We start from the raw sequence: 14,237 nt of genomic DNA on the forward strand, positions 1-14,237 counted from the left end.
CGGTAAAACAAGCTTCCTTGATGACTTCTCTGCCTGGCTGCCTTACTTTCTCTCTTCTGAAATTCCCACAATCATTCTCAGTGACTTCAACATCCCTGTTAATCTTAACACTCCTGCTACCTCTAAATTTCTGAGCCTAACCACTTCTTTTGACCTAAAACAATGAACATATGCTTCTACTCACTCTAATGGTAACTGTCTCAACCTTGTATTCTCCTACCTATGCACTCCTTGCAACCTCATCAACTTTCCTTTTCCTCTCTTTGATCACTCCCTTATTAGCTTCACTCTCTCCTTGGCTTCCTCCTCATTGTCTTCCAACTACCGAAAAGTTACCTGTAGAAACCTTTGCTATCTTAACACTTCTCTTCTTTTTTCTGCAACAGATTGTCTCTATGACAAAATCTCAGCCATGTCCTGCCCCAACTTGGCCACTTCCGTCTACAACAGTTCACGGTTATCCACCGTGAACACATTGGCCCCCCTCACTACACACAGAATTAGGCCCTGACCGCTACAGCCCTGGCAAAGAGACAATACCAGATGCCTCAAAAAACGTAGCCGTGCTCTTGAGCGTTTATGGTGTAAGACCCAGCAAGACTTCGACCAATATAAATCTGCCCATCAAAAATACAATTCCTGTCTCCACACTGCCAAACAGACCTATTTTAGCACTCTAACACCCTCTCACGTAATCCCTGTCAACTCTTTTCTACCTTTAACTCTCTACTTTGTCCTTCTTTACCTCCACCCACTGACTCACTCACTGTCCAGGAGATCGCTAATCACTTAAAAAAATAAGATTGATGCAATTCGTGAAGAGATCTCCACTGTACAGATATCTCCCTCACCCTACACTCTTTGTCCACCTGCACAATCTATACTTCCCTTGTTTAATTCAGCTACTATAGAGGAGGTTGGTAAACGTTTTTCTAAAACCCACCTAGCTCTAACCTTCACTCTAACTCATATCTTCAATCTCTCCCTTTCTACTGGCATCTTCCCCAACTCTCTAAAACATGCGCTAGTCACCCCCATACTTACAAAGGCCTCACTGAACACCACCAATCTTAGCAACCTCTCCCTTACTCCCTTTAGCCTCCAAACTCCTTGAATGTCTAGTCTACAACTGGCTGAGCCGCCACCTCATTGAGAATAACCTTCTCAATCCCCTTCAGCCTGGATTTCGCCCACAAGCCACAGAAACTGCTCTTCTAAAGCTCACAAACAACTTACTAACCTCTAAAACCAATGGTCACTATTTTGTACTCTTACTCTTGGACCTCTCCGCTGCCTTTGACACAGCTAACCACCCCTCATCAAAAAAAAAAACATAAAAAAAAAAAAAACATTTACTTGCTCTCTGTGACTGTACTCTCCATTGGTTTGACTCTCACTGCACCTTCAGTGTCACTTACAACTCCACTTCCTCCTCTCCTACTCTTCTTACTGTCAGGGTTCCCCCCAAGGTTCTGTCCTTGGACCTCTCCTATTCTCAATCTACACTTCTTCCTTGGGTCAGCTGATAGCTTCCCATGGTTTTCAGTACCATTTCTATGCTGATGACACACAAATCTATCTCTCTACTCCTCAGCTCACCCCATCAGTTTCCTCACATATCACCGATTTACTAACAGACATATCAGACTGGTTATCACACCACTTCCTAAAACTCAATCTAACCAAAACTGGCTCATAATATTTCCTACCCCACGTGCCTCTTCCTCTGATTTCTCAGTCAGAATCAACCTATCCCCGCATGCCAGGATGCTAGGGATAACCCTGGATTCTGAACTATCCTTTCAGGCCCACATCCAATCTCTGTCCAAATCATGCCGCCTCAACCCCCACAACATCTCCAGAATATGCCCCTTTATAACCAACGATACCACAAAGCTCCTTATTCACTCCCTGGTTATCTCTTGCCTTGACTACTGCAACTCCCTCTTCATTGGCTTACCTTTACATAGGCTATCCCCCCTCCAGTCCATCACAAATGCTGCTGCCAGGCTCATCAACCTTACCAACTGTTCTGTGTCTGCTACCCCTCTCTGCCAATCCCTCCACTGGCTTCCACTCGCCCAATGAATAAAATTCAAAATACTAACAACAACTCACAAAGCCATCCACAACTCTGCCCCCAGCTACATAGTCAACCTGGTGTCAAAATATCAACTAAACCGCTCTCTTCGATCCTCCCAAGACCTCCTACTCTCTAGTTCCCGTGTCACCTCCTCCCATGCTCACCTCCAGGACTTCTCCCATCCTATGGAACTCCCTACCCCAATCTGCCCGGCTATAACCTAATCTATCCACCTTTAGACGATCCCTGAAAACTTCTCTCTTTAATGAAGCCTATCATGCTTCTAACTAGTAAACTGCCTTTTATTTCCTCCATCAGCACATCCCCCACAGCTATTACCTTTTGTATCACTCAACCCTTCCTCCTAGATTGTAAGCTCTAACGAGCAGGGCCCTCTGTTTCCTCTTGTACCAAATTGTATTGTAACTGTAAGGTCTATCTCCATTTTGTAAAGCGCTGCGCAAACTGTTAGCACTATATAAATCATGCATAATAATAATAATTTATAGGTAAGTTGATCCAGGGAATATCCAATTGTCTCTCGGGGATCAGGAAGGATTTTTTCCCTTGCAGGAGCAAATTGCATCGTGCTTTGCTGGGGGGTTTTTTTGCCTTCCCCTGGATCAACTGTGGGTGTAGGATTATAACTTTTTTTTTTCTTTTTTTATGGTTGAACTAGACTGGATTTTTGTCTCTTTTCAGCCAGACTAGCTATGTAACTATACAGACTGATTGCCCACTGCCAGGAAATCTGAACACCAAAAAAAGTTCTACAAAAACATAAAGAGAGAAGTTTGCGCAAGCAGTGCAACCTGGAGACACTAGAAGCTCACTAGAGCAAGCGAGTGAAACAGAAAGGGAGAGAATGGGGTAGAGGAGAGGGGTGGAACAAATGAGTGTATGGGAGAGTACCCATCATCAGCAAGTCAGTTTATTTTTCTCTCAATTACATTATTATTATTATACAGGATTTATATAGCACCAACAGTTTGCTCAGCGCTTTACAATATAAAGGGAGACAATACAGCAATGATGCAGATCAATACAAGAGGGTTAGGAGGGCCCTGCTCCTTGGAGGTAACAATCTAAGAGATTAACATCTCCTCAACATAGATCCTCAAAAGGATTAGAACAACATATCAGATAAAAAATTACTATCTGAAATCATGTTAACTTTTCTTTCTTTACCTTTGGTACATGAGGATTAAACTCTACAGCACGGTGAATAGCTTCTACAGCATTCATTTCTGCAGTGCTGAGTCCTCTTCTGGAAGCTGTTTCAGGTGAAAACCTACAGTAAAAAAAAAAGACTAGTTAGTCTTTCTTAAACTTCATAAAGTGCTAGAAGAAACCCCTGGATTTAGAAAGGAAAGTGCAAAAAACCTATACTATGTTTAACCACTTCAAAACCAGGCACTTTCACCCCCTTCCTGCCCAGGCCAATTTTTAGCATTCAGTGCTGTTGCACTTTGAATGACAAATGCACGGTCATGCAACACTGTACACATATGTAACTTTTAGAATTTTTCTCACACAAAGAGAGCGGTCTTTTGGTGGTATTTAATCACCACTGGGTTTTTATTTTTTGCAAAATAAACAAAAAAACCCTAAACATTTGAAGAAAAAAATGTTTTTCGTTTCTGTTATACAATTTTGCAAATAAATAATTATTCATAAATTTAGGCCAAAATGTATTCTACTACATTTCTTTGGTGAAAATAACACAAATCAGTGTATATTTAGTCTGTAGCAAAGTTATAGAGTCCACAAACTATGGGATATATCTGAAAATCGATCAATCCTGATGGTCTGACCGCCAATCTCATTTAGAGGCCCAAAAATGTCAGGACAGGGAAAATATCCTCGAAATGACCCATTTTTGAAAAGTGGACAGTCCAAGGTATTTAGTAAGAGGCATGGTGAGTTTTTTGAAGGTATAAGTCACAATTTTTTTTTAACATACTGTCACCAGTGCAGTATATTTTCATCATATGACTGGTGTTATCAGGGACACTGACTGTTGACAGTACGAAAAGAAAAAAATTGTTTTTTTTCCACATTTTTGTTATTACATTCTTTTCTTTTATATAACACACTGTCACCAGAGCAATATAATGCTCTGGGGAAGTGATCAGAATTTTTTTTTCACATTATGATTGCTTATAGCAGTGAATTTCACTGCTATAAGCAAGCACATTTACTGAATGAAATAGATTCCTTCAGTATGTACTGTTGTTATTATCTGTGGATTGGCCACAGCTAACCACATGGTACAGATGGGTTGTGATTGGCCCTGTCTGTACCATGTGATCACTGTGACCAATCACAGCTAGCAACACAATTGTACGCAATGAATTTCATGGATCAAAGCCATGCATTGTTTACAATTGTCATGTGATCTGCTACAATTGGTCACAGTGATCACATGGTACCGGCAGCAGGCTAGTACAGTGATCTGTCATCATCTGTGTCTGGTGGACACAGCTGGTGTCAGATCGTGGCCACCCGTGTCCTTAAAGTGTTACTAAACCCATGACCCTACATTCGCAATATCTGGTCTCCCACAGTACACAGAACATGAAAATGCATTTATTTTAGTTAAAATAAACTGTTAAATACTTTTTATCATTAGCAGTTAGAGCAGTCTTGGGACTTCTATCAGTGTCTAGCAAAGCACTGATTAAAGGAGGAGTTTTCTTTTTCCCCTGATTGTCTTATGAGGCTGCAGGACCCCTGACCCTCTGTCTGGACAGTGCAGATTGGCCCTGTGCTGATCACATGCACTCTCCCAAGAAAAAAAAATATACACCAAATTGAGCATGTGCAGCTTGAACCCAAGGCTCTGTTCTATCAGGAAATGGATTGGGGAAAGTAGAATAACGAAAGGATCAAAGAAGACAGGATCAAACATCCTTTTACACAATACAGAGGATTAATTGCACATACAGTCTGTTTTTTAATGTTGTGGGTTTAGTCACACTTTAACAACCGATGACTCTTCAGCTGTCAGCGGGATTCCCCACAGATTATTCCCCTGCCCCCTCCTCACTTTGTCTGCAAGCCCGAATCACTGTCATACCTAAACCCGGGAAATAACCCTCCATCTGCAGCAATTGTAGGCCTACTTCCTTGCTCAATGTGGATTTAAAGCTTTTCACTAAAATTATTGCCAACCGTCTATCTCCCCTTTCACCTGACCTGATTCATAAAGACCAGGTTGGTTTCATCCCTGGGTGAAAGGCAAAGGATAACACAACCAAGACCCTACACCTCATCTCTTATGCTCATCGCCACAACATCGCCACAACATCCCAGCCTGTCTCCTCGTCTGTGATGCAGAAAAGGCATTAACTGGTCTTTCCTTCGACTCTCTTTAACTCCATTAAGCGTAGGCCCTAGGATGCTCGCCCGAATCATGATGATTTACTCTTCAAATTCTGCCATGGTTTTAGCGAACGGGACCCATTCCGATAGGTTTTCTATAGCTAATGGTACCAGACAGGGATGCCCCCTCTCACTCCTCTTATTCACAATAGTTATAGAACATTTAGCATAAGGCATCCGCAATAACGATTCAATTAAAAGGTATCCAAATGCCCTCTTCACACTGTAAATTATCTTTATATGCTGATGATCTATTACTTTATGTTACCCAGCCTCACATCAGCATTCCTTCTTTCTTACAGGAACTCCATAGATTTGGGTCATTTAGCAACTTTAAATTGAATATCACCAAAACAAAAGCTTTAAATATCTCTTTACCCCCTTCTGTTCTTTCCACCCTTAAGAGCAATTTCTCTTTCGTTTGGCAAGCTAAGTCTATCGCATAACTAGGTACAGAGATTCCAGTGCACACCCAGGACTTATACGCACTTAATTATAGCCCATTACTTACAAAAATTAGGAGATCTCTAAAAGTCGTGGCATCATTTAAAAACTTACTGGTTTGGACAGATAAGTGTGTTAAAAGTGGACATTTTGCCAAAATTATTATACTTATTTCAAACTATTCCAATTACACTACCTGTAGCTTTTTTCCGGACCTTGCGTTCCTTTGCAATACAATTCATTTGGCAACACCACCCCCCTAGACTGAAGCATACACTTTTCTGCTATCCTAAATCTGCTGGTGAAGCAGGTCTCCCAGACTTTGAGATATATCAATCTTCAGCTTTACTTTCTCTAATTCTGGAGTGGTTCCCGCACTCGCTAGTGAAAACTTCAACCACCTACAATCAATGCACAAGACATGTCACCGGTAGACTTATGGGCATTTTTTTGGAATCAAACTGCCATATATCACACCATGTCATCACTTTCACCCTTGATGATGGCCTCACTCTCTATCTGGTACTGTTGCCAGGATTCATACTCCCTTTCTACGGATTCAAGCCCAATTAGTCCTTTATTAGATATCCCGGCTTTGCCAGAGAGTATTTTGTCCCGTTGCTCTTATGACAGATTAACTTGGCCCACGATGCACTCTCTTTTGCACCCCACATTGGGATCCTTTAGGTTCACAGACAAGGAGTTTCTGGACCATTGAACTGGTTGATGGCTTTACGCATATCTATGTATTGTAAATCTTTACATGACTCAAGACAGATACATAGGCCTTTGATAGACTTTAAAAAACTCTGCCTCCTTCCTGAGTTGCCTCATCATTCTCTTTCACAACTATACAAAATGATCCTAGCCCACACTCATAGTGTGCTACCCGCATACTCTAGAATCTGGTCAAGGGATTTTGTGGTTGAGGACTTTTTATTCACTCATAAGTCCTCTGTTTCTGCCTATGTTCAAGAGGAAAACTTTAAACTGGTCTCTAGGTGGTATCGGGATCTAGTATCCATTCACAGAATCTTTCCCACCTCTACGGCATCTTGCTGGCACTGTCACGGAGAGAGAGCAACGTACTTTCATATCTGGTGGGACTGTGCTTAAATCAGCCTGTTCTGGACTCAGGTATTTCAGATCTATAATGAGGTACAGTTGCAAGAAAAAGTATGTGAACCCCTTGGGATTACGTGGAGTTTTGCATGAATTGGGCATAAAATGTGCTCTGAACATCATCTAAGTCACAACAATAGAAGAACACAGTCTGCTGAACATAATACTACACAAACATTAGATGTTGCCATGGTTTAATTGCACATAACATGTAAACATTCACAGTGCAGGGAGGAAAAAGTATGTGAGGCCCTAGCTTAATGACTTCTCCCAGAGCTAATTGGAGCCAGGAGTGAGCCAACCTTGACTCCAATCAGTGTGATGATATTGGATGTGTTGCTGACAGCTGTCCTGCCCTTAAAAAACACACACCTGTTTTGGGTTTACTGGTTTCAAGAAGCACTGTCTGATGTGAACCATGCCTCGCAGAAAAGAGTTCTCAGAAGACCTAAGATCAAGAATTGTTGACTTGCATGAAGCTGGAAAGGGTTAAAAAAGTATCTTCAAAAGCCTTGATGTTCATGTGTCCACGGTAAGACAGACTGTCTACAAATGGAGAAAGCTTAGCACTGTTGCTACTCTCCCTAGGCGTGGCCGTCCTGTAAAAATGACTGCAAGAGCACAGCGCAGAATGCTGCATGAGGTAAAGAAGAATCCCAGAGTGTCAGCTAAAGACCTACAGAAATCTCTGGCACATGCTAACATTTTTGTTGACACATCTACAATAAGGAAAACATTAAACAAGAATGGAGTACATGGGAGGACACCACGGAGGAAGCCATTGCTGTCCAAAAAGAATATTGCAGCACGTTTGAAGTTTGCAAAAGAGCACCTGGATGTTCCACAGTACTACTGACAAAATATACTGTGGACAGATGAAACCAAGATTGAGTTGTTTGGGAAGAACACACAACACTACGTGTGGAGAAAAAAAAGGCACAGCACACCAACATCAAAACCTCATCCCCACTGTAAAACATGGCGGAGGGAACATCATGGTTTGGGGCTGCTTTGCTGCCTCAGGGCCTGGATGGATTGTTGTCATTGATGGGAAAATTAATTCCAGAGTTTATCAAGACATTTTGCAAGAAAACGTACAACCATCTGTCCGCCAACTGAAGCTCCGCAGAGGATGAGTGATGCAACAGGACAATGACCCAAAGCATACAAGTAATTCAACAAAACAATGGCTGCAACAGCACAGAATACGCCTTCTGGAGTGGCCCAGTCAGAGTCCTGACCTCAACCCGACTGAAATGCTGCGGCATGACCTTAAGAGAGCGATTCACACCAGACATCCCAAGAATATTGCTACACTGAAACAGTTTTGTGAAGAGGAGTGGTCCAAAATTACTCCAGATTGTTGTGCAGGTCTGATCTGCAACTACAGGAAACGTTTGGTTGAGGTTATTGTTGCCAAAGGAGGGTCAACCAGTTATTAAGTCCAAAGGTTCACATATTTTTTCCTCCCTGCACTGTGAATGTTTACATGTTATGTGCAATTAAACCATGGCAATGTCTAATGTTTGTGTAGTATTATGTTCAGCAGACTGTGTTCTTCTATTGTTGTTTCCATCTTCTATTAGATGATGTTCAGAGCACATTTTATGCCCAATTCATGCAAAACTCCACGTAATCCCAAGGGGTTCACATACTTTTTCTTGCAACTGTATATGATGAGTCTCGTCCCTTTTCCCCCAAAATAGCTTTGCTGTCTATCCTATCAGGCTCCATAAAATCCCAAAAGTCATGTCTGCTGAGATTTTTTCATGTCGGCTGTGAGACAGCTCATTTCTAAATTCTGGAAATCCACTACCATTTCCCCATTAACTCTGTGGGTAGATATTTTAAATGATATCATATTGATTGAAGAAATGCAGGCCGGAGAAGCAGACAGGTGGGAAACATATAATAAATCATGGTTTATATGGCTACACTACTCCTCATTGGAGAAGCTTTGCAATCGGCTCCCTTATTATTATGGTCTGAGCTGAATATTTGGGATGGTACACTTTCATCCTCTCTCCATCTATAGACTTCCTAGTTTACCCCATCCTTACATACTCATTTGGGCCCACTTCACAGCTCTTCTCAATTAAGAAGGTTTTTATTCAACAGTATTGATACTTTTTTCGGGAGCCCTTGTGTCTACCAATTCCCCTCCCCCCTCCTTTTTTTCCCCTTTCTTCTCCTCTTTCTTCTCTTCTTCCTTTCTCTAGTATCTAGTCATTTGAAATTTATACTGTATTGTCTTCCTTCACCTGTGGTGCAGGGGATATACCTGCTTTTGTATGACCGGCATATGTGATTTGCTACAGCCATTACCCTTGTCTTGGAATGTTATTGATGCCATTTATGCCTACATATGACAATAGCTGTGTTGTTTTCGATGGAAGATACTTCTTGTTTTCTTATTTCCCCTCCCCACGCCCTCACTCTTTTTTTTCTGTAGCCTAAAATCCTTTTGCTTCAATAAAAATATATTCAACCTAAAAACTACAAAGTCTTTAATATGCAAAAAATACTGACCTGTCAGACACTGCTCTGGCTTTTAATAATGCTGCTGTATAACATATTGTTGCTGACTTTGGAAGACTGATATCTGTAAAAACAAAAAAAAATGATAATACATTTGTTTATCATCAAGGACAAAAACTAGTATTTTTGACTTACCAGTAAAATCCATTTTTGGACACAGGATCATTAGTCTTTAACCATGGGTTATATGCTACTACCTTTAGGTGACTGAAAACAAGCAAAAAAAAATGCTGTTGGGACACTCCTATAAAAACCCCTCCTACTCACAGCTATTCACAGTTCTGTAGCAAGCAATGGGGAGATAATAAAGAACAGAGGAGAGAGACGTGTGTTCTGTACTGTACTCCAAGAAATGGATTTAAACTCAGGACACTGGAACTTTAGTCTTTAGCTATGGAACATCCAAAGGCAATCCAACTGAGGGGTAGGCAACACAGAAAACAAACGCCAAAAGGCCCACTTAACAAATATGTCAACAAGGGCTTCACAGGCTCACAGCAGCTTGAAGAACCTTATGCCTAATGCTGACAAGTTCAAGAGAAGCTAACAGATCTGGTAAAGTGACCCTTAACAGGAAATGGAGGTGCTCTATCCTTTAGACCACAGGCTCAATTGAGGATTTGTCTAATTCAGCTAGCAATGCTTAAGGGAAAGGCAAAGAGCCCCCTAAGGGCTCCATCAGTAAGTACAAAGAAACAATAAGAAGGAAAGGACAATATCATGGTTGAGGTAGAAGGAGGTAACCACTTTATTGGTAAAAGAGGCTTTAGGCCTCCATACAAACTTGTCCTTGCGTAACACAAGGAAAGGCTCTTTAACGGATAAGACTGCTAACTCACAGACAATACACTTAGAGGTTGATAGCAATGAGAAAGCCACGTTGTTAGTAAAGTCAGATAAGGGTATATGTTTAATAGGTTTGCAGGGCTGATAGAACCGGGTTAAGGAACCGCAGAGTCAGAGGGGAATGTACAGGGGTAGATGTGTACGACACCCTGAACAAATGCCATAAAGAGCAAATAAGAGGTATTCCAGGCCAAAAGTTGCCAGCCTGAAGAAGGATAGAATGTGTCCCATGGAGTACTTCCTAAGATGACATTTCCTGGTCTCACAACACTCAAAATAGGCTTTCCAGGCACAAGGGTAGACTCTGAGAGAAGTTGACTCTCAGACTTCAAGAGGGCAAAGATAACCAAATCTGATAGGCCCTGTCTTAGGACCTGGACTTCAACAAGCCTTTAAAGCCAGCGATCGGGAAGCAGGATGGTGCACCAGCCCCTGAGACAGGTTTAGGTGATTTGCAAGGGTCAAAAAGGTTTTGCAACAGTCTAAGTACGTCTGAGTACCACATTGCCTTGGGCCAGTTTGGTGCAATGAAAATCACTATAATGCCCCCACCATCCTGACCCAGCAAAGCAGACAAGGGAAAAGCTGGAGGGGTGGAAAGGCACAGATTAGGTGAAACGGATAACACACAGACACCAGAGAATCCATTGCAAAGGTCTGGTAACAAAACTGTTCAATTTATATTTAAATCTGGATGCCAGAAGATCCATGACCGGTGTTTAACAACTGCGGCAAAGGGCTTGGAAAACTCCTGGGTGTACAGCCCATTCAACTGGATCCAGACTCTAAAGACTGAGAAAATCCACCTGCCAATTTTCCACGCCCAGTATGTTGATGGTAGATGGTGTAGGAAAGATAATTTTTGCCTAAAAGAGGATCAAGTCCACTTACCTTTCAGCGACAAGACTTCTAGTGCCTCCTTGAGGGTTGTTGTGGGACATGGAATTCTTTAACTGGATTTTTGTCCAGCTAAGGGGTCCAAGCACAAGAGCAGAATGACAGAAGGCTCATCCTGGAGATCTAGTGAAGCATATCCACCAAGCCACTCATGCGCTTCGTCTAGATGGCAAGGTTCTGACAGGCTGCTATGGAAGTAACCATGGCAGGACCCACCAAGGTAAAAAGTTGCATGGCAGGACCCGCCAAGGTAAAAAAAAAAAAAAAAGAGCCCTAAAGAGGGTCTCTAAATTTTATCCACTGGGTCCTTAACCATGGCATTATCCTCTACAGGCACTGTTAATGTCTTTTTAAGACACGAAATGGCAGGGTCCACCACAGGAACTGACTCAGACTGCTCTAATGTTAAGAAAAAGTGTACAAGAGCAGACCAAAGCCCTGGGCCTGTATAACACACGGTGGCTAGTTCAACATGATGCACTACATACCTTGGTGAGAGCCCACACAGAATCCATTGCCAAAAGCATCATTGCAGACTAGCCTTAGATCTCCTCCAGGCAGGGTCTTGGTATACTCCTCAAAGGCTCAGCCACTGAGTCAACTGATTCGAAAGATGCAGAAAGGAGCCACAGTGACTATGATAAAGCCAGGATCTTATAAAAAGAAAGAAGTAAAAACTTCCACAGAAAACACGTAAGTTTTTCTCAGTAGAAAGAGAAAGTCCATCACCTAGAAAAACTAGGAAAAAACTGAGGCTACCTGGGAGTGGGAACATACAATAACCTGAAGTTAGCTGCATATAACCCATTGTTAAAGACTATAGATCTTGTGTCCTGTACTTGTACAACAAATCAATTATGCAATGTAAAAAATTATATAAATTACAATGTATAATCTGCTTTCTTTCTAAACTTGTCAGAAAAATCAAATGTTGCTTCTTTGTAACAACAGCAACAGAGGAAACACTGGGAATGTTTTCTATACACAGAGTTTGTGTTCAGAGTTTTCTGAACACAGAGCGTCCCCAGAACCCCATTTTCTGCTCAAACTAATGCTTTACTGTTTTTCCACCATTTTTACTCCAATTACATCGCTGGAACTGATCAGGTGACTGTAGTAGGAACACTGTCCTACTTAGTACTCACAAAGCACAGTCAGATTCAACAGAACAGCAGCAGATAAAACTATAAAATGACACTAGCCAAAAATTCTACCAACATTTATATATATATAACAGGCCTAGAAAGGTCTATTTGCTTCTCTACAAAAGAAAAGTTACACACTAAACAGATCAGCACAAGTTTTTGTTTCCAAGGCCAGTAATATTATACACATTACAGACATAACGACAGACAGTACAGATATTCAAGATTTATAACAAGTCATGACTACGTGAAATGTTTGTGTGCATAATAATTTGAGCTGCTGTTTATGGTTAAAAATATTTAATCTTGTTCAGAACAGGCACCTGTACCCTTCTTCCAAGTTTTTTACGTTGCAGCTTGGCTCCTGTGCTAGTTCTGTTAGTGCTTCTTTGGTGGTATACGTCAACTGCACATACGCCGCCAAAGGTTTAACTTTAGCACTCAACTGAGCGTTTCCTTAGAATATATTGTGATAACCTGAACCGACTAAAACTACATTACTGTATCTTTCCATTAGCATGAGGTCTATTTAAATAGTAAGCGCTTATGAGCAGGGCCCTCTTAACACTCTTATATTATATTGTATTGTAACTGTAGTCTCCCTTTAAATTTTAAACCACTGTGCAAACTGTTGCAGCTATATAAATACTATATTATAATTATCTTGCTCAAATCAAAAGAAAAACAAGGATGCCTGGAAACAACACATGATCCTGATTCTTAACCCTCATAATGACAGTAAATGTAAGTTTTTTCATTTTATTGGGATTTCACTTGAAAGACCACTATATTAATGTTCTCCCTCTTCTATACATCTGAAAGTTCTAAGATAGGTTTTAAAAAATTGCTGAGGCAAATTTGTGATTTTCACTCAGTTGTACTGCTTCTTCAATAGTAGATACAATTCACTAATTGATAGTACTTACTGAGGGGGCACACAAACACACACAGCAAGCTTGTCCCTGCGCCCTCCTCACTGGACTAACAGAGTAGCAAGAGTCAATGGCTCCCGCTGCTGCCTCTCTATCCTGTGAGGAGAGAAAGAGTGGAGAGGGCTGCTACTCTCAGACACAGTGCTGGAACTAGATCAGTCTCAGGAAAGTATTTAAGGGTGGTTGGGAGGGAGCTGACAATAAAAGTTTTTTTACCTTAATGCCTTGTTCACACTGTGAGATGTGAGTTTTTCTGCATGCATTCTGCAAGAGCACAAAGAAAACAATTGTTCTACATGTGCCCTGTTCAAACAACACTAGTATCACATGCAGATTTTTTTCTGTGCAGGAATCTGCAACGCGTATAAAACATACTGAAATGTGCATGAAAACTGATGACAAACTCATGTCTCTGCATATGAAATCTGCACATTTTTTTTCTGCATGTATGGTGTGAATGAGGCTTTAAGTGGAACTAAATCCATTAATTTGCTGGTTTCAAAAGACAGTTAAGTTCCCTGCATGCCCGGAATGCTGTTACATTTGCTTGTGCTTTCAACCAAGCTGTCAAACCATCCAATGGCTGGTGTCACATCAGATCAAACAGAGGCCAAGATGGCAGCTTCCGTAGCTGAAAAGAATAACAGGTTTTACTTCCGCAGAGAATGCATCAAGGTTAAAAACCTTCAGCCTTTACAACCACTTTAAGTAGTTAGTGAAAATCTATATTTGAGTAAATAAAACATCAAATGGCTGCATTATTATATTTAAATTTGAGACAAAGTGGTCATCCATGGTAACATCCACCAACCTTCAGTTTAAAAGTGTTACTGAGCATTTCATAAA

At 41.2% G+C, this 14,237-nt stretch overlaps 1 protein-coding gene across 7 annotated transcripts in view; it reads right to left on the reverse strand.

Annotated features, from left to right (window-relative positions):
* Positions 1-14,237, reverse strand: part of LOC149469991 (suppressor of tumorigenicity 7 protein homolog) — a 281,605-nt gene that overhangs the window by 169,976 nt on the left and 97,392 nt on the right. For all 7 annotated transcript variants that reach the window (XM_089668326.1, XM_089668327.1, XM_089668328.1 and 4 more), the window contains 2 exons: positions 9,563-9,635; positions 3,272-3,374 (listed from right to left, as the gene is read on the reverse strand). In XM_089668326.1, the coding sequence (XP_089524452.1) occupies positions 3,272-3,374; positions 9,563-9,635 (176 nt within the window). The remainder of the gene's footprint in view (positions 1-3,271; positions 3,375-9,562; positions 9,636-14,237) is intronic.

This window comes from Staurois parvus, unplaced genomic scaffold (genome assembly GCF_062004578.1).
Source record: "Staurois parvus isolate SC_StPar_1 unplaced genomic scaffold, SC_StPar_1.0 ptg000056l, whole genome shotgun sequence".
Lineage (NCBI taxonomy): Eukaryota > Metazoa > Chordata > Amphibia > Anura > Ranidae > Staurois > Staurois parvus.